The following is a 20,058-nucleotide window of genomic DNA, read 5'->3' as shown; positions in this document are numbered from 1 at the left end:
GCGGCCGGGAAAATCAGGACAAAAACGAGGCCGCGTCCTCCAACACCTGGAGAGAGCGCACGGCAAATGCCCCATGGCCTCTCCCTTTGGGCAGCAATAAAGTCACTTGCACACCACTCCTCTGGCTCCTTGGGCCACACAAACCTCTGGCGCCGGGAATTTTCCCGCCCGGCCCCGGGCCCAGCGCAGCCACCTCCGGCCTCCCGACACGAAGCGGGACGAGCCAGCGCTGCTCCGCCACCGCCTCCTGCCGAGCCCCCAGCGGCAAGGAGACCGCGGGCAGCCGCTCCCGCAGCGCCCTCAGCCCAGGGCCAACACGGGCCGGCCACGGCACAAGCCACCCGCCACAGCCCCCTGCCGCCCCGTCCCGGGCCCGCAGCGAGCCCCGAGCCCCCGCAGAACCGAGCGCGGCTCCCACCTGCGATGGCCGGGGCCGCCTCCGAGCTCCGCCGCCGCCTCACCGGGCTCCGGCCGCCGCTGCCGCCGCTGCCGGGCCCACACAGACGCTCCGGCAATGGCGGCTCTCCTGCCTCACGGCCGCCCTGGGGGCGCCAGCGGGGCCGGGCTTATCCCCGCTCTGCCCAATCAGCGCGCGCCAGAGCCACGAGTGACGGCAGCAGCAGCCAATGGCAGCCAGCGGCGGGCTCTGCGCACGGCACAGCCCCGCCCCGCGCTCTCAGGGCCCGCCCCGGGCTGCGTGAGGGGAAAGGCGGGGATGAGGAACAGCCCTGGAATGGGCCCGGCCCGAGCCGCCATTGAGCTCCCAACACAAACAAAGTTCTCCGCACCTCCCGGCCCGCCTTGCCCAACCCTGGCTGCTGGGTGGCTCCGGCTCAGCGGGAAGCCCTGGAGCCTCACTTCTCCAATGTCTAGTTAGGAGCGTCAGTGCATCACTTTGATTTTCCCCAAATAGGGAAAACAGCCCCAAAGCCCTATGGATGAGTGGGGGAGGGGAGAGATTTCTTGCACTAAACTCCCAAAATTACCAGAACCAAACCAAAGTGAATCGGGATCCCCCAGCAGCGCCTCTGCCGTCCCAGCTGACGCCCTCGCTGGCTGCTCCAGGCTGGAGCGGCACACTGGGAGCGCTGGGAAGGGGTCCCGGCTCGGGGCGCAGCCCCCGGGGCAGCCCCACGGCCCCCACGGCAGCTCCAAGGCTCCGCCAGCCGGGATGGAACGTGGGACGGGGAGCAGGGGAAGGGACAGGGATACCGGAGCCGAGGGAATACGAGGGTCACCGGGGGCACTTCACGAGCATTTAACGCAAAAGATAAAATCATAAGGGAGACAAAAGCAACAGCACCTGTAGCACCATAGCACAGGGCCACACAAGGACATGTCCCACTGCTGTGGGGTGATGCTGGCCCAAGTCCAGGCACCCACCACAGCTGCTCTCTCACTGCCCTCCACAGCCACACAGGGAGAGAAAATTTAACCAAGGGTTCATGAGTTAAGGACCCAAGACTCTTTCCTCATCAAACACAGTCATGGGCAAAACAGGAGATATAAATTGAATTTATTGCCAATAAGCTCAGAGCAGGAGAATAAGAAGACCCTTAAAAGCACCTTCCTTCCACCCCTCCCTCCTTCCAGCTCTGTATCCTAACCTGGCAGTGCAGGGATACAGGGAATGGAGCTATGGTCAGTTCATCTCCTGGGGCTTTTCCTGCTGCTCAGGGACAGGAGTCGTTCCCCTGCTGCACTCTGGGATCTCTCCCACCAGAGAGGTCTCCAGGAACTTCTCCAACCTGAGTCCATTCCATGGGGAGCAGCCCCCTCACAGTGCTGCAGCGTGGGTCACTCTGCCACAGGGTCAGACCTTCCAGGACAGGGGGCTCCAGCGGGGGCCCCTCTGTCCACAGGTGTCCCCTGGGGTCACAGCCTCATCTCAGGCATTTCCCTGCTCTGGCATGGGCTTCTCCAGGGACTGCAGGTGTATCTCTGCATTCTGGTGAATCTCCAGGGGCAGTCAATCTGCAATTCCCATTGTTAGTCTGTGTTCTGATGGATGTTCCTGCCCCTGTGTTCATCCAGGTGCCCACAGGGAGTCAGGAAGATCTGTTTGGTCAAGATTGAGCTCTGTGAGAAGCTCTTCCCACACTGGGGACACTCGTAGGGCCTCACCCCAGTGTGGATGTGCCGGTGCCTGCTGAGGGTGCAGTTTTGTGAAGCCCTTCCCACAGTCAGGGCAGTGGAAGGGCCTCTCCTCTGTGTGAATCCACTGACATTGATGAGACCTGAGCTCCTTGGAAATCTCTTCCCACACTCAGGATGCACTGGTGTGCCCCGAGGTTGGAGCTCCAGCTGAAGCCCTTTCCACACTCCCCACACGTGTAGGGCTTTTCCCCTGTGTGGATCTTCTGGTGACAAATCAGATTGGACATCTCAATGAAGCTCTCCCCACATTCCCCACACTCGCTGGGGCATTCTCCTGTGTGGATGTTCTGGTGCCAGATCAGGCGGGAGCTGCGACTGAAGCTCTTCCCACATTCCAAGCACTTTCCAGGCTTTTCCCCTGTGTGGATCCTATGGTGGTTAATCAGGACAGAGATCTTCCTGAACCTCTTCCCACACTCCCCACACTCCTAGGGGCTCTCCCCAGTGTGAATCACCTGGTGCCAGATCAGATGGGAGCTATTCTTGAAGCCCTTCCCACACTCCCCACACTCCCAGAGCCATTTCCCAGGGTGGATCCTTTGGTGTTTCCTCCACTTGAAGCTCCAGCTGAAGCTCTTCCCACATTCCAAGCATTTGTGGGGCTTCTCCCTGCCATGAGCTCTCTCCCCCAGCTCTGAGCTCCGGCAGGATCTCCAGATGCCTTCCTGGCACAGGGGGGATCTTTCCTCCTTGCAGCTCTCTGGGCTGGGTTTGCAGCCCCTCCTCATGCAGGATCTCTGGGGATTTTCCTCCTCTTCCTCCATCTGGCCATGGCTTGGGAATGACAAATCCTGATTTGGGGGTAAACAAAGTGGGAGTGCCTTGAAGTAGAGGCTCCTCCTGCCTAAGTCCATGTCTCGAGCTCAGCAGGAGTCTTGTGTCCATGAAAATCTCCAAAATATCAAGATTCAGCCTCAAAAAAAGTCTCCCAGGATTTCCCCATCTCTTGTCTTTCCTATTTGGTCTCCCAGAAGTTTCCCTTCCCTGGGATGATGGGGGTCCAAGGGCTCCAGGGGTTCCCCCTCCTCTGGGGTCCTCCTTAGCGATGATCCAGGGGCTTTTGGGGGTCCATGGGCTCCCTTCTCCCCTGATCTCTGCTTTGAGATCCCAGGGATCCCAGGAGTCTCTCCTCTCCAGGCTCCCACCTCTCCAAGCTGCCAGGGTCCCCCAGCTCTGGGATCGCCCCTCTCTGCTCTCCCCACTCTGGGGGTCCCAGGGGTTCCTCTCCTCTGCTCTCCCAGGGGTCCCCAGGACCAATGTCCTCCCCCAGCCAATACTGGGCAATGGCCATGTGGACCCCAAAGATCCCCCAAGGGGCTCAGCTTTGGGGTCCTGCAAGATCCAAACCTACACACCCAGAGAAAAAAACCTCCCAGGGATGCCAGACAATATTTGGGGCTCAATTCCACAATCTGCAAGTTCCAAACACACCCCAATTAAAAGACCCTCTCGGTCCCCCTGACAGATTTGGGACCAGCTCCCCCTCCCTGCTCACCTGCAGGATGAGATGGGGGTGATGGGCCCGTGGCCGGGGGTGCTGCGGACACAGGGGGCACTGGAACCTCCAGCTTCTCCTTCTATTCCTGTTCCTGCTCCTCCTTTTCCTTTCTCCCTCCTCCTGCTCCTCCTCCTTCCTAATCCCACCTCCTCCCCAGTTCCTGCCTTCTGTATGTTTAGAGTGGAGAACCTTGCTTGTTTTTAGAGCTAGAACAAAGATTCCAGATGGAACAAGCCTTGCTGGTTTTATTCAGCAGTATCAGTGACTACAGGTCGTGTTTGCTTTGGTTTGGTCCCGTCCTCGTTCCTCCTCAGTGCTCAGACTGGGCTATGGGGTGTCCTTGTTTGCTGCATTTTCAGAGTTCCTCTTGGATCCTTTGGGCAATAGGCCGTGCCCTGGGAGGATTCTTTGTGCTCCTTTGTGACACAGGAGAAGCTTCCAGGCGGTTTTTGCGTGAGCGGCTGCTGTGGTGTCACAGGAGCGTTGCCACGTCCCCGTGGTGTTCCCGTTGCTGTGGGACACGGAGGCCTCAGTGTCCAGAGCGGCTCTGGGCGCCTGCTCGTTGCCAGAGGATCCTCCTGCCCGAGGCATTCTCAGCAGCCAGCCCAGCCCCTGACGGGTGTCCTTCTGTGCTTGCAGGGGTACAGTCTGCAGACGTGTGCAGCGCAGCCAAAATGATGCAGCAAGTGGTTGCTGCAGTTGGCACTCTGTTCTCTGTGGCTTATTCGGGGTATTTTTTAACCCACTTGGCACGTAAGTTGAGGTTTTCCCTCGGTGCAGCCTCTGTGGCTTTGGGCTTGCTGTGTGCTTTCTGTTCTTCCACTGGAACGGAGTTGACTCTGTAACCAAATTGCCATGAGGACAGGGTTGGTTTGGGAGAGCTCCTGCCAGCAGCTGCAGCTGAAAAAGGGGGTGTCTGCAGCCAGCAGGGCGTGCACAGCATTTGCAATGAGGCCTGGGGGGGTTCTGTTCCCTCAAGCGGGGAGTCTGTGGCAGCGGAGCCTGGAACTCCCTCCGTTTGCTGCTCCAGCCAAGAGCTGACACAGCCCAGTATTTTGTGCTGCTCTCTTGCTTGCTGTGTGAAGGGCCTGTGGCTCCTGGAGGGATGCTGTGAAAGCAAAATGCTCTCTCGGGCTTGCCTTGCTCATTTCCCACCACAGGCAGTTTTTTCCTAACAACATCTGGTTCACGTTCCCTCTCCCGTTGCAGGGCACCTCACGCGTGGATCCCCAGCAGCTCCTCCTTCGGTGAGTGGCAAAGGAAGCTTTGGTGTTCAGAATTGTGCAGCAAGTTGTGAGCTCGGCGTGTGGCAGCCGAGTGCCAGCCTGGGAGGCTGAAGGAAAGTTCCTGTCAGTGTCTTTGCAGCAGCAGCAGCAGCAGCAAAGAGATCCCTGGCAGTTTTCTCTGTTTCTGCTGAAGAGCTTTTGAAGAGCTGCAGGACTGGTTTTGCAGGCAGAAGATTGCTTGCTGGCTTTAGCCATGCTGGAATATGGAATTCCCAACAATAAGTGGCAATGTCGGCTTTAGCCCATTGTTAGTTTGAACAGCTCTGAACCCTATTTCTGCTTAGTGCAGCTGGATGTGTAGCTGAGGATAAAGAAGGTGATAACTGAGATAGAACTTCCCGTCCCTCACGCTCCCGTCTGTCCACAGGGCACCAAAGCAGCATCAGCACCTCCTCTGGCTCCCTCTGCTTGCCAAGAGGAGGCCAAAGAGGAGGAAGAGAGCAGTGAACTTCCCGCTGTTCTGGGAGACGAGGGCGAACACCCCGCGGTTTGGGAAAACAACGGCGAGGCTCCCGCGGTGTGGGACAAGGACAGTGGACATCTCCCGGTGGGGGACGAGGATGGTGGATGTCCCCTGGTGTGGGATGAGCATGGCCAAGCTCCCATGGCGTGTGACGAGGATGACGGCAATCTCCCGGTGTGGGATGAGGACAGAGAACGTCCTGTGGCTTGGGAAGAGGAGGGTGAACCAGCAGCATTTTGGGAAGAGGATGAGGAACCTGCACTGCTTTGGGAAGAGGATGAGGAACCTCCCTCTGCTCCTGAAGAGGACACCGAAGCTCCCTGTGCTGCAGGATCCTGGGCTGAACATTCTGACAGCAGCACAGCCCTGCAGCCAGAGGGGAGCGAGGAGTGGAGCCTGATGCAGCTGAGTACGTCTGCTCTGTTCCTGTGTGCCAGAGCAGGGTGCTGTGTGTGTGTCTCAGCATCAGCTGCACCCAGGGTTGCTCTGCAGCTGAATGGCACAGGGTCATTTATTGTCCTTCCCCAGCTGAGAGCAAGGGGCTCCGGCCCCAGGGAGTGGGGCTGCATTCTGGCTCTCATCTGAGAGGGAGCATCTTCCACCTGGTTTCTTTCAGGGAACACGGTGAGCGTGGGGGAGCCTGCCGAGAAATACCTGGAACTGGAGCAGATTGGCCAAGGGTAAGTGCAAGGCAGTTACTTCTGCACAAGCAGGGCCCAGGTATTTTGCTAGTGCAGGATGCAGTGAGAAGTCAGGAGAGCTCCAAACCCCTTCAGACACTGGGGTACGATGCTGCTGCCTCTCAGTGCTGATCAGAATTGGTAACTGTGGTCAGAAGGCACCTTGCATGGCAGAGGGCTGGTGGCTGCTGTGCTGTTGTTTGAAGGGTGGATGCACTCGGGTGTTTTGTGAACGCTGCAGGCAGCAGAGATCTCCTGTCTGGGCTGGCTTTCACTGCCAGGGCCTAAAGCGCTGCTTCTTTCTTCTCTGCTGTTTTGTCTCCAGGGCTTTTGGAACCGTTTCCAAAGGACTCGACAGGGCCACGGGAGGAGAGGTCAGTGTCAACACGCCCGGCACGTCTGTCAGCTCTCGAGGGCTTTCCCCTCTGCTGGGAGCTGTGGCTGGAGCTGTGGGGCCCAGCAGAGCTTTCCTGCACAGGCTGCTCCTCTGAAGGCAGAGCAGGGTCAGCCTGCAGAGCAAAGCTGGGACAGACTTGGTCCTTCTCAAGTGCCCAAAGGAAGGCAAGGAGGGCAGCGGTGTCTGTCAGAGCAGGACACGCTGGCCTGGTCTTCATGTCTAAAAGTGTGAATGCATCAGCTGCTGGAGACTGAGGCCCAATTTATCTTCATCCCAGCCTCGAACAGGAACACTATTTAGCAGTTTTATCATCCTGAGTTTCATCAGGATACCTCAAGGCCTAATTAAGGAGAGATCCTGCTTGGGCTCAGTTTGGGGTTTTAGTCCTACTGCAGTTGTCCCCACAGAGCCAGGGAGAGAAATGAGAAGATGGATGTCCAGAGCAAAGCTCTCTCCTAAACCCTGCAGCTGTGTTTGGGTCTGGTGTCAGTGGCAGCTGGGACAGGGATTATCTGAGCAATGGATGTGCACGTTTGCTTTGTTGTGCTATCCCAAACAGGGCAGGGACATTTGAAATCATGGCCAAATGCCATAGAATTGCTAAAGGGTTCCCGGCTGTTTTGCTCTGTGTGCACAGAAACAGAATTACCTCCTGCTTGCAAAATGTGTTGGAATAATAATCCTAAGAGTGCTGAGGCCATTTGAGAAGACTGTAGGTGCAGAGAATGTTGTTAGAGCTTTGAGGCTGACAGCTGAGGGAGCATTTCTGCAGAGCTTACAGAGCCAAATGTCTCTGGCCATGAGTCCTGTAACAGCCCCAGTGAGCAGAGCAATGGGCTGTGGGAATGGCACTTGCTGAGCTCTGGTGTCCCATCCCAAGGCAGTTTGGCACAGCCCGGCTCACTCGCTCCAAAAAGACTCGCTCCGTCTTTGCTGTGGCCTCCTGCCACAGACTGCTCCAGTTAAAGGTCTGCAATGTCCCTTCAGATGGCCATCAAGAAAATGAGTCTCAGAGGGCACAACAGGGAACGAGCTGTGAATGAGGTCGTGGTCCTGAAGGACAAGAAGAACCCCAACATTGTCAACTCTCTGGACAGGTGAGTGCTTCAGGTCTTCTCCCGTGCACGGGCCCTGCGTTCATCTTTCCTGGCATCCCCAGTCTGTAGCCTGTTCTGAAAATGCCTGACCCGGCCATATCTTCCCAGAACAACAGCCTGGCACACTCCTTCCATGTGCTTTTGTTGCTTTGCTTTGGCTTTTTCTTCAAGTTGACCCCATTTGCTGTGTTTTACAGCAAGTGCTGATAAAACCTGGTAGAAATTATTTTCCTTGGCTTCTTCTTCCCAGCCCTGTCCCATTGCTGCAGGTGACAGGAAGACCAGGTTCCTGTTTCCAGAAATGCCTCATTTGCCCATTTTTCCATGGCCTTGCCTATTTCTGAAGGGACTTTGTGCAAGGTTTTCCAAGCATTTGACTGCTTTTGCCCCAAGTGCTGCACGGCCTCCTCCCCTGCATAACTCTGGAAGTTGTGTTGCCTTGTTCCAGAGGGAATGGTGGAACTGATGAGTTCAGATGCTGAAGCAGCTGGGGATAAGTGTTGTGGTTCCACATTGAGCTGGGCTGTTGCTAAAGTGCATTTTTCACCTGCTTGCCATCTAAGGCCTCTCCTTTCCCCCCGGGTGCCTCCTTCTCCTTTAGCCTGGGCAGATTCCAAGGCCTGTGCAGCCTGGCAGGAATGTCTCTCCATCTGATTCTGTCCTCATTGACAAGTGACCTGGGAACAAAACTCCACTCCAGGCTTTTCCCTGGGGGAATTGAGCAATGCACATTCATCTCTGTGCCATTGTTTTCTCTTCCAGCTTCCTTGTTGATGGAGATCTCTGGCTGGTGATGGAATACATGGATGGAGGAACTTTGCAGGACGTTGTCAGACAGACACGCATGGCTGAAGGAGAGATGGCAGCTGTCAGTCAGGAGGTGAGGGATCCTGCTTGTGCTTCCCATGGCTGGGACACCATGGTCCTTCCAAAGAGGCTGTGAGAGCAGAGTGGCTCCATGCTCAGGCCTTTGTTTCTGTGTTGTTTTTATGAGCTGGAGAGGAAAAAGCCTCTGAAGTGAATGGCCTGCAAATATCACTGCATTTCTACTCTGTTCTTGTCCTCTTCCCTGCTGTTGTGGTACTCTCTGTCTTTTTTGGATCTGATTTCCTGTTCTCAGCTTTGCCTTGAACCTTTTGCCTGGAGCTTGTCTGCACTGCACTCCTGGGCTGTCACAGCAAAGTTGCTGCTGGCAGAATTCTAAACTGTCCTTTCTTGTATGATATATTCTGGCCTCTGATTTTTTCCCTCGTGTTTCTTGTTGTCTCTCAGTGTCTGCAGGGCCTGGATTTCCTCCATTCCATCCGGGTGATCCACCGAGATCTGAAGAGCTCCAACATCCTTCTGGGAATGGACGGCTCTGTCAAGCTGGGTGGGTGTTCCTGGCCAGGCACGGCGATCCCGGGGTGCGGCTGTGGGGCTGCTTCCCAGTGAGGGCCAGAGCCCCACAAGTGCTGCTGGTGGCACTGCCCGGCCCCTGCTGCCAGCTGAGAGCGGCTGCCCCGTGCAGAGAGCTCAGGAGAGGAGCAGGCTGTCAGGAGTGCCTTTGCTCTGGGTATGGCCCTCCCAGAGGGGCAGGAGTTGCAATCTAAAGCTTCAAAGGAAATCAGTAAAGCCAAGCATGAAAGCTGAGGGCTTCTTTAAGGGTCCAGTTCCATCTTTCCTTGGCTACAGCCCTGAGGACATTTCCAGCTGGATTCAGCACTGCATTCCCAGACTGAGAGCGGGGAATCTTTGTGCTTGGTTTCCTCATTGCAGCTGCCTTTGACAGTGCTTGTTTCTGTCCTCAGCTGATTTTGGCCTCTGCGCTCAGCTCAGCCCTGAGCAGGACCAGTGCAGCTCCATGGTGGGCACTGCTCACTGGATGGCCCCAGAAGTTGTGACCAGTTCTCCTTACGGCCCCAAGGTGGACATCTGGTCCTTTGGCATTGTGACCATCGAGATGGTGGAAGGAGAACCTCCTTACTTCCAGCAAACGGGGGCCATGGTAAGAGGCAAATTCTCCAGGCTTTGCAGAGGCCTGTGAGCACAGGGTGACCCTGCACTGGGAGGAGCAGCTGGAGGTTTCTGCACATCGCAAAGGGAATTCCCACAGCACCTGAGCCTGAACACAGACAAATATTCTGCAGCCTCCAGCAACAATTTGCTTTGGCATTTAAGTTGTTGCAGCTCTTGTGAGGATGACCCAAATACATGAAGCAAGTGCATCAGCTCTAATGTTGTCTTGCAGAATACCCCAAACCAACCCCAACACCCACACCCAAACCCAACAAGATTTCTGGAGGAGTTTCTAAAAGAGGTTTTGTGAGATGAACTCCCCCTGGCTCTTCTCACTGGGAAACTTGTCTAAAACATGAAGATGATTGTTTAACATCCCCACACTCTAACATATTTCTTTCCTAGTCCAAGCTACTTTCTCTGTGTCACCAAGCCTGAGCTTTCAGCCACACAAACCTGCTGTTCCTTGCCTGGCAGTTTCTGGCATGGGGCATCAGGAATGCTTTTAACTTGAGTGTCAGTGGCACTGCAGAGATGCATTTGATGTAAGAATCCCTTGAAATAACACAGGCAGACCACACTAACTCTTGAAAATGGCCTGTAAAGCTGGCGTCTGTATTTGGAGAAGCAAAATGGGCTATTTCTGATGGAGGTTCCTACTGACAAAGTCAGCCAATGCAGTCGGCTCTGAAGGCAAGATCATTTGGATGTTGCAATGGCTGTGGCTGCACCAGGGTTTGGGTTTTTTGGTTGGCCCAGAAGAATGAGCTGTGAGCAGCAGCATCTGTGCCAGGGAGGAAAGTGCCCGGGGAGCTGGGGCAGAGAAAGCGGGCTGGATGTGAGCACGTGTGGGTGTGGAGGAAGCTGTCAGAGCGCTGTGTTTGCTTTTCCTGCAGGCCCGCGCTCTGATCCGGCAGAACGGGAGCCCGCAGCTGCAGGAGCCCAGGCGCCTGTCGGCTCTGCTGCGGGACTTCCTCGAGTGCAGCCTGGAGCCGGACGAGGAGCGGCGCTTCTCTGCCCAGGAGCTGCTGCAGGTGAATGCCAAGCGGCTGCGGGGGAAACGGCAGCGCCAGGGAGGGCTTTTCTTGTGGGGCCCCCCTCCCATCATCTCCAGTCCCGCTGCTTTTCACACGCAAAGCCAGCAGAATCCTCGCCTGCTTTGGCTTGGCAGGCTCCTGTCGAGCTCATCTGGAGCTGGTGCCCCGCCACGAGCGGGGACATCTTCAAGCACATCAGGTGGCTCAGAGCCCTGCCTGACCTGAGCCTGGATGTTTCCAGGGAGGAGCCACCTCCCACATCTCTGGGCTCCCTCTCTCAGTGTTTCCCCACTCTCCTGCTACAGCAATTCTTCTTTACATCTAATCTGAGCCTGCTTCCCTCTCTTGACTTTCAAACCATTCCCCTTTGTCCTGTTGCAACAGAGCCTGTGAGGAACTTGAGTCTGGAAAGTAACAGTTCATTTCTTTCTTTTTTATCCCTTGGGCAGCACCCATTTTTGTCATCAGCCAAGCCTCTCTCCAGCCTGACCCCTCTGATCACTGCAGCAAAGCAACTGAGGGAGCAGCGCAGGAGATGAAGCACAGGAGGCCAACTTTTCGTTATAGTAGTTAGGACAAGTAGTTAGTTATGTTAGTTAACACTGTTAGTTAGTTAGAGTAGGTTAGGACAGCCTGTTTGTTATGGCAGTTATTTGAATAAAATCTCTGTTAAACCTCAATCCCTTGAGGTGTCCTGTCCTTCTCCCGCTGTGACTCAGCTGCCCGGAGCACTGCGAGGGGAGAGCGGGCCCAGCCTCGCCCAGAGCTGAGCCCCAGCAGAGCCTGGCAGAGCCCAGAGCAGCCTCGGCATCTGCAGAGTCAGCCTGGAAGGAGGCGCTTGGAGCCTTCTGGGCTGCAGCCGGCTCTTGCTTACAAACTGTGTGCGCTGGAAAATGCCTCTGGTTCTGCGGGAGGGCAGAAGGGGCCCGGGGAAGGCCCAAGTGCTCCATGCAAGGGAAAAACCTGCCTTGTGTTTGTGAGAAAGAACTATGTTGTTGTTGCCCTTTGCTATTATGTGCTGGCTTTTGCCAATTATTATAATCACAATGATTTTGATATAGCACAGTTTGTAATCACTTTTATCTGCTTTTGATATAGTAGAATTTGTCAGCTTTCTGTGGCCGATGCCCTGGCCCCTGTGTAGCTCATATCCTCAGGACATCATTTATGGATGATATTTTAGTTTGTGGACAGTGTGATAAACATATATTATAGTTTTGGCTTTTACAGAATATTAAGGTGTATGTTATGTGTTGTGCAATATAATGTTAACTTTGGCAGAAGTAGCTGTGATATAGCAACAAATGCTTTTATTTTTGTAACTAACTGACAATAATGAGAATAACTCAGATGTATTTCTGAAATAGCTGATGTTGATTTAAAGTACTTGTGGAAGTAGCTAAAACTGTCTGCACGGTCAGATAACATTTAAGGAACAGATGTGACAAGGACCCGTGCCACTGACCCTTGGGCTATCAGTACCTGTCTCCTGCTGCGAGCATGGAACGGGGCTGTTGTGAGGGAGTCACACACAACCCTCAAAACAACAATCCACAATTACTGCTCCTACTCTAAAAAGGCAGGTCAGGGGTTGAAACAAGCTAAAGAATTCCTGGAACATATAAACGAGTTCAGAGCAATGTTTGAATATGTATTAATGTTATGGATATGTATTTGACCAATGCAATGAAAAAAAATAGAAGAGTTGTTACTGATGTGCTTCTGGTTATGGCTACGCACCCAATGCTGTTTTTATCCCCTTTTATCCCTTATTAAACTTTTAAAAATTTTCAAGAGGTAGGCTCATTTCTCACAAAACCCAAGGTGCTCACACCTTGCTTTTTCCCCAAGCCAAGATTTGTCAATCCCAAACTTTGTCCGGATGGAGAAGGAGGATTAGAGGTAAAGGAAGGTACCCCGGGATCCCCAGGAAGGTCAGGAGGAAGCCACTGCCCTTTTCCCCCCTCTCCTCTGCTCTATCTCCCAGCCCAGCATTGCCCCTGGCTGCAGGACAACCCTGCTGCTAATGCCAGATTGGGGGGATCTCCTTCCCCATCCCTCTGGCATGGAGACAAATCCCATCCTCTCTCTCTCCAAACTCCTTCCTCTCTTCATTCTGCCTTTCACCCATCTACATTCCTTTACCTTTTCCATCCTCTCTGGTTCCTTCTTGTACCTTCCCCTCATTCTGCTTTTTCCTTTCCCTTCTCCCTGTCTCTTCCTCTCCTTGTTCTTCCTCCTGCAGGCACTGAGCTGTGGACAGAGACCAGGGAAAACAAATCCCTGCCACAGAACCTCATGGAAGAGGCCGTTTGGAGCAGCTGCTCCACAAAGAAATCCAAAGGGGAGGAAAAGCCCCCAAGATCCCACAGCAGGAGGGGCTGCAAACCCAGCCCAGGGAGCTGTGAGGGGGAAAGACCCTCCCTGTCCCACGAAGGTGGCCGGAGACCCGGCCAGAGTTCAGAGCTGGGGGAGAAGCCTCATGGTGGGGAGAAGCCCCACAAGTGCTTGGAATGTGGGAAAGACTTTAAGTGGAGCTTCAAGCTGAAGAAACCTCAGAACATCCACAGCGGGGATTGGCCCTACGTGTGTGGGGAACGTGAGAAGAGCGTCAGGTGCAGCTCTGCCTAGTTCTGGTGCCTCCAAAGATGGCGGTGCTGGATGCAGAGATCCATGAGGATGCAGAGATTCCCCCCCCCCAGTCCCTGGAGAAGCCCATGCCCGAGCAGGGGAATGCCTGAGATGAGGCTGTGACCCTGGGGGACACCTGTGGACAGAGGGGCCCCCACTGGAGCCACTTGTCCTGGAAGGACTGACCCCGTGTCAGAGTGACCCACGCTGCAGCACTGTGAGGGGGCTGCTCCCCATGGAATGGACTCAGGTTGGAAAAGATCCTGCAGACCTCTTCGATGGGAGAGATCCCAGAGTGCAGCAGGGGAACGACTCCTGTCGCTGAGAAGTGAGAAAAGCCACGGAAGATGAACTGACCATGGCTCCATCCCGGCTGGCGGAGCCTTAGAGCTGCTGTGGGGGCCGTGGGGCTGCCCCGGGGGCTGTGCCCCGAGCCGGGGCCCCTTCCCAGTGCTCCCAGTGTGCCGCTCCAGCCTGGAGCAGCCAGCGAGGGCTTCAGCTGGGATGGCAGAGAGGCGCTGCTATGGGGTCTTGGCTCATTTCGCTTTGGCTGGCTCTTCCCAAGCTGGGGACAAACTATTTTGGTTGTTTTCTACCAGAATTCGCCCTCTTTCTCATCCACAGGGTTTGGGGCTGTTTTCCCTATTTGGGGGAAATCAAAGCAATGCACTGATGCTCCTAATTAGAGGTGGGAGAAGTGAGGCTCCAGGGCTTCCTGCTGAGCCGGAGCCACCCAGGAGCCAGGGCTGGGCAAGGCGGGCCGGGAGGTGCGGAGGACTTTGTGTTGGGAGCTCAATGGCGGCTCGGGCCGGGCCCGTTCCAGGGCTGTTCCTCATCCCCGCCTTTCCCCTCACGCAGCCCGGGGCGGGCCCTGAGAGCGCGGGGCGGGGCTGTGCCGTGTGCAGAGCCCGCCGCTGGCTGCCATTGGCTGCTGCTGCCGTCACTCGTGGCTCTGGCGCGCGCTGATTGGGCAGAGCGGGGACAAGCCCGGCCCCGCTGGCGCCCCCAGGGCGGCCGTGGGGCAGGAGAGGCGCCATTGCCGGAGCGTCTGTGCGGGCCCGGCAGCGGCGGCAGCAGCGGCCGGAGCCCGGTGAGGCGGCGGCGGAGCTCGGAGGCGGCCCCGGCCATCGCAGGTGGCAGCCGCGCTCGGTTCTGCGGGGGCTCGGGGCTCGCTGCGGGCCCGGGAGGGGGCGGCAGGGGGCTGTGGCGGGTGGCTTGTGCCGTGGCCGGCCCGTGTTGGCCCTGGGCTGAGGGCGCTGCGGGAGCGGCTGCCCGCGGTCTCCTTGCCGCTGGGGCCTCGGCAGGAGGCGGTGGCGGAGCAGCGCTGGCTCGTCCCGCTTCGTGTCGGGAGGCCGGAGGTGGCTGCGCTGGGCCCGGGGCCGGGCGGGAAAATTCCCGGCGCCAGAGGTTTGTGTGGCCCAAGGAGCCAGAGGAGTGGTGTGCAAGTGACTTTATTGCTGCCCAAAGGGAGAGGCCATGGGGCATTTGCCGTGCGCTCTCTCCAGTTGTTGGAGGACGCGGCCTCGTTTTTGTCCTGATTTTCCCGGCCGCATGTCCCTGTCCCTTTGCCCAACACTGGCCGAGGTTCTTGGAAGGTTCAGCCTTCCCGATCCGCCTACTGCATGTCCTTTTTGTATAACACCCGATATTCCTGGCTCTGTGAAGTCTTTGTTCTTCTGGAAGTTCAGAAATGCATTGAGACTTGGTCTGAGCAGCAGTCCTTGTCAATTAGTAACATTTTCTGAAAATGATGGTTTCTCCCTTTGTTGCCTTATGTACAAGTCCCTGGCCCTATCTCCAAGCAGATTCACTCATTGCCTCTGTTTTTTCTTCCTGGAATCAGCCCAATTCCTCCTGCAGGCAGGAAGCCCCTGGTCCATTGTGCAGGCTTTGTCTCATCAGTGTTAATTTGCATTTCTAAAGCTCCTCTCCTGGCTGCCTGGAGCAAAGCTTCTCTTCCAGGACAGACATCCCCTGACTCACACGTGGCCCCCCACAGATCTGCTATTTTTTTTTTTTAAACAATATTCTAATAATTGTTTATGTGTTAAAGCACCAACTTTAAAGCTCTTCTAGTTTTCAAAGTGCAGCTTAAAGGGGAACATCAAAAAACTCATACCATCATTTTGTCATGACTAAGAGTCAAGTACAAATATAAAACAAAAATGAGAAATCAATCAAGTATTTTCTTTTTATTCTCCTGGGACTAAAAACTGATTCTCACACCACTGGCCCAAACAGAACCGACAATAGAGAAGTAAAATTATTATGAAAATGTATTCTAATGGTGTAATCTTTTCACTGAAACTGTGAAAAGCAAAAACTCACCACAATGTCTTTAGAGAAATAAGGCATTACTTGATTCTGGCCAGAATGTGCAACAGGAATAATTTCATGCACACTTAGGCTGGGTGTGCAGAGAAAATCATTCCATGACATATGAGTTTGACTAGATTTTTCTAAATTCATACACTCTGACCCCATAGAAATCCATTGGTTTAATGTTCAATGGTTTGAAGGCGTGGAGCTGTTAGGATTTGGTTTCCTGTTGCAGCCGGATTTCTGTGCCTGTGATGGGAATTAGGTGGGCACTCCTGGATTTCCTGCTCAGCCTTTTCCAGACCAGGTGTCTCCAGCTGTGCCTGGGGCAGTGTCTGGGGTAAGATGTTGGTTGATGTTTGCTGCTGGGTGTTGATGTTTTGTTGATGGTCGTTATCTTGGGGGGAATCTTTAGGGCTATTCCCAGTCTGTTGAGATGTTAATTTCATCTCTGCTGAGTGGTGGAAAAGAAAGATTAAAATTCCTTTCCCCAAGGCAAAGGCAAACCAAGTCCCTTTAGAGAAATAAGATTTTAAATCATTTTCAAGTTGGTCTATTTTGCCAGCAGCTAATCCCTGGCAGGGCAGAGTGTGAGTGGAATTGAGAGGCAGAGTGGAATTGTCCCGGTGCCTTCCCCAGCAGCTGTGGTGAGGGCAGGCACAGAAAGGCCTGAAGCTGCAAGAGTGAGAGCAAGGATTGTCCCGCAGTGGCTGGAGATGGCAAAGGAGGGTGGCCAGGCCGAGGATTTGAGCAGAGGATCTGTGGGCAGGCGCAGGGGCTTCCCCCGCTGGGGAGCCCTGGCTGCTGCTGCGTTGCCTTCAGTGCAGGCTCAGGGGTGGCCTGTTTAATATTCCCTTGCAATTCAGATTTCTGAGTGTGGAAGAGCCATGGCTGGGGCATCAATCATTTTATTTTTTCCATTTTGTTAAGTTTTGTTCTCTTTCTTATGTCCACCCCATAACATTGAGACTATCTGGGGGTAAAAAATTCATGCAATGTTCTGGCTAGAAGAGAGAATCCTCAATCCAGCTCCCGCAATTCCCTGTTAATTGTAAGAATTGTTTCAGCTCCATTTTAGTCCTGGGTAACATTATTTCTTAGATTCCTTGAACCCTCTCAGGGTCAATACAAGACAAAGCTTCAGTCAAAACAGATCTCGAATACTTGACTATTTTCTCTACCATTTGCCCTTTCTTTTTCTTCAGATACTCAAAGCTGCTTTTTAGCCTGAAAATGAAGCCATTTCACAGAGGCTCCCTCTACCTCTTCTCCTTGTCCTCCTGACTGGATCAAGTCATCCACATCCTGCATTAAGCCAGTCCCTGGGGGTGAGGTCAATTCCTTTGATATTTCCTGCAAGGCTTGCCCCAATCAGGCCGGTGCTTCCGTGCATCCCTGCAGAAGGACCGTCCATGTCTTGAGCATTTTCCCTTCTAGCTCTTGTTGCCAGCCCAAGGCAGAATTCAGTTTACATGCTGTGGGAGTGGGTAGATCCCCAGAAAGCATCTTTTGCATCAAGTTGTGAATGGCAGCAGTGTGAGGAGGGCAGCTGGTTGAGGCTGGTGTAAGGATCTGAGAGTGTGGGGTGCCTCGGTTTCATCATCTCATTTCTTCTTCTTGGGTCCTGCAGCATTCTGTGGATTCCACTGGATTTCTTGTTTGGCAGGATAGGAGCATTCTAGGGAGCCATCCCTGGCTCCCCAAGCCGTGCCTTGAGCAGGACTCCCAGACAGGCTGTGAGCCCTTCCTTCCCTCCCTTGGAACAGGGGATTGCTTTTGGACACCTCTTGTCCTGGTTGCTTCAGGGAAATTTGGAGAGGCTCCATATCTAATTTTGACCATTTCCCTGGGGCTGCCCACACTTGTGGGTTCACTTCAGCCTTGGCTCTGCCAGACATTTGACACATAGGTGCAACAGAACCAGCCTCTGTATCACCTTATGCAACATTAATTTGTATTCCCAATTTAGCCATCAAGTCCCTTCCCAATAAATTAAAATCACTATTGTGAGCAAAGAAAAATTCCTGCATTTTAAACCCATCCCCCACATGTGCTAATAGTGGCTGAATAAAGCACTCAGGCTCATCTTTCCCACTTAGTGCCTTAATAATTAAAATATTCTCTAACACCTTTAGGTGTAAGATTCCGATTGGATGTAGAGGCCCCTGTGTCCATCAGGAAAGGTCTCCTCTGGATCCAGAGCCACCCTGGATGTTCCCAAGGGCTGCAGTGTGGTGGGTCCCTGGTGGAATGGGAGCTGTGCCACCGCTAAGAATGCGTGTCCATCAAGGGCTGGACTTGCTGGTGCTGAGGGTGCTGCTGTCTGTGCTTGCAGTGTCCTTGTGCCCTGCAGCTGGAAGGCTGATTCCTTGCCAGGGGCTGTTTGGGTGGGCTGTGTCCTGGCCAGGAGGGCAATGCCTGTGCCAGGTGCTTGTGGCCGAGGGTGTCCCCTGGGTGCTGGGGCCCCCTTGGGCCCTGGGCTTGTGTCATGGGGTAGCTTTACCTTTAAGACAGCTTGGAGGGAGAGGAAGTTGAAGCTGCTGGTGGCTGATGGGAGTTTTTCCTTCCTGACCAATTACCAGTCATTTTCAAGAATTGACAGCAGATCTGACCATTAAAAAGTGAATTCAACTTGTAAACACCCCCTTAAGAAGTACAGACAGAATTCTCTTGTTCTCTTTGGTTTCCGGCTTCGGACAAGGTAGCAGGCTCTGTCTTGGCCTCCTCCCCCCCCTCTCCAGGCTTACAAGGCCGCGGGGTGGAGGGGGGGGGGGAGGGGGAAGAGAAGCAGCGCTGGCCAGCCGAGCTTGGTTTTCAGTTTTTGCTGCTAGACTGAAACTTAACACCATGAACTCTTGCAGTTTTCCTAAAGCTTTTAATTCTTTTACTACCTGGATAAACATACAGATTACTCCTTTTCTCAGAAAGACAGAGAGAGAGAGACAATCAACATAGAGGAGACATCATAGAACCACCAAAAACAGTGAAGAAAAGAGTTAAGTTTAAATAAGAAAGAGAGAATAAGGAGATGCTTTACAGCTGAAATATCTTTCTGTTAAAGCTATGGAGATGGACAATAATAGTATAAAAGACTCCTTTAATTCATGATAAGAGTATTAGGAGGAAGGAGATATTCAAAGTGTAACTTTTGAGCAGAAGAGAGAGAGAGTGCTTGTGATACTGTGAGTTGCTGGAATTGAGTTGAGTGAAGATTTTGAAGCTTTGGGGGCAAAGAGAAAACTGTTTTCCAGGAAGGCTCACAGAGACAAATGAAGAAGACTTCTGCCTTTGAATAACTTATCCTTAAAAATAAGATTCCTAAACTCTGTGACCCATACACACCTTGGAGATGTGAAATGGGAGGAGAAGATCTAATGACAGATTTCCGGGCAGCTGGCATTAGAGAAATAGAAAACTATGATGAAAAATAGTTTTTCTCGTGAGAAACTCCGTAAGCTAACAGAAAGAGACTTCTGTTTCTCTACAAAGACTGATGAAAGACTGTAGCAAGAATTAAGACTGTTTTTAACCACCAAAGTCCTAAAGTTATTTGTCTCTATGTTGTCATGTGTACAGAGAAATAGTTAAGATGTAGAAGATAAGGGGGTTTTCTGAAAGTTTATTCTGGTATTCTCATTCTTGTAGTTTGTTAATAAACTGTCTTTATTCCTTTTAAGTCTTAAGCCTGTTTTGCTCTTGTTTTAATCCATATCTCACAACAAAAAATAAGTAGTTTTTTAGTTACTGGTTTAAAACCACGACAGCTTGATCCCTCAGGGGCTGTAGGAAGTGTGCCATGGCCTTTGCCTTCAGCTTGGCCTTTTGCTCATCCCTTGCTGCATTCAGCTGCTGAGCCTTTGTGAGCAAGTGCTGCAGGGGCTTCTTCTGTCGCTGCTGCAGCCCCCCTCAGTGCCTGTGGGTGCTCATCGTGTGGCAGCTGCTGAGCTTTCTGCACAATCCTTCCTTTCTCCAGGGACCCACCAGGAAATGCTTAAAAGATCCTCTGGATCCTTGCAGGTCTAATCGCCATTTGTGAGCTGTTCCTTCCTCGTGCTGGCTGTGCTGAGGCTCCCCTCCCCAGCCCGTATCCCAGAGCCGGTCCCTGTCCTGCCGCAGTGTCCAAAGGCGGCCCCCCCGGCGGGCAGGGCCGGCAGCTCCACGGGGCCGGGCAGCGGCCGGGGCGTCCCGCAGCCTCCTGGGGGCCGGGGGCCACTGCCGGCCCTGCCCGGGGGGTGCTGGGCTCAGGCAGCGCCCGGCGCTGAGCCCCGGCTGCCCCACAGCCCCGGCCCGGCCCCACAGCTCCCCACAGGCCCCCAGCCCGTGCTCCCGGTGCCGCAGCTCTGCGCCCGCTCCTGCCGCTCCCAGCTCAGAGAAACCCCCTGAAATCCTCACCTCCTTGTTTTGCTGTCCTCCAAAACTGGGATACAAAGGATCTGAGTCAGCTGGCAAATTCTGAGGATAAGACCCTTCTGAAACACATTCCAATCCTCGGTAT

At 54.0% G+C, this 20,058-nt stretch overlaps 1 protein-coding gene across 1 annotated transcript in view; it reads right to left on the bottom strand.

Moving 5' to 3' along the window:
- LOC147646696 (uncharacterized) overlaps positions 1-20,058 on the bottom strand; it is a 399,719-nt gene that overhangs the window by 6,701 nt on the left and 372,960 nt on the right. Inside the window, exon 5 of the mRNA XM_086873094.1 lies at positions 2,278-2,576. Coding sequence (XP_086729220.1) covers positions 2,278-2,576 — 299 coding nt within the window. The remainder of the gene's footprint in view (positions 1-2,277; positions 2,577-20,058) is intronic.

Source organism: Cyanistes caeruleus, unplaced genomic scaffold, assembly GCF_971803275.1.
Source record: "Cyanistes caeruleus unplaced genomic scaffold, bCyaCae1.hap1.1 HAP1_SCAFFOLD_87, whole genome shotgun sequence".
Classification (NCBI taxonomy): Eukaryota; Metazoa; Chordata; class Aves; order Passeriformes; family Paridae; genus Cyanistes; species Cyanistes caeruleus.
The sequence above is the reverse complement of the archived record's forward strand: the minus strand, read 5'-3'. Positions and strand labels throughout refer to the sequence as shown.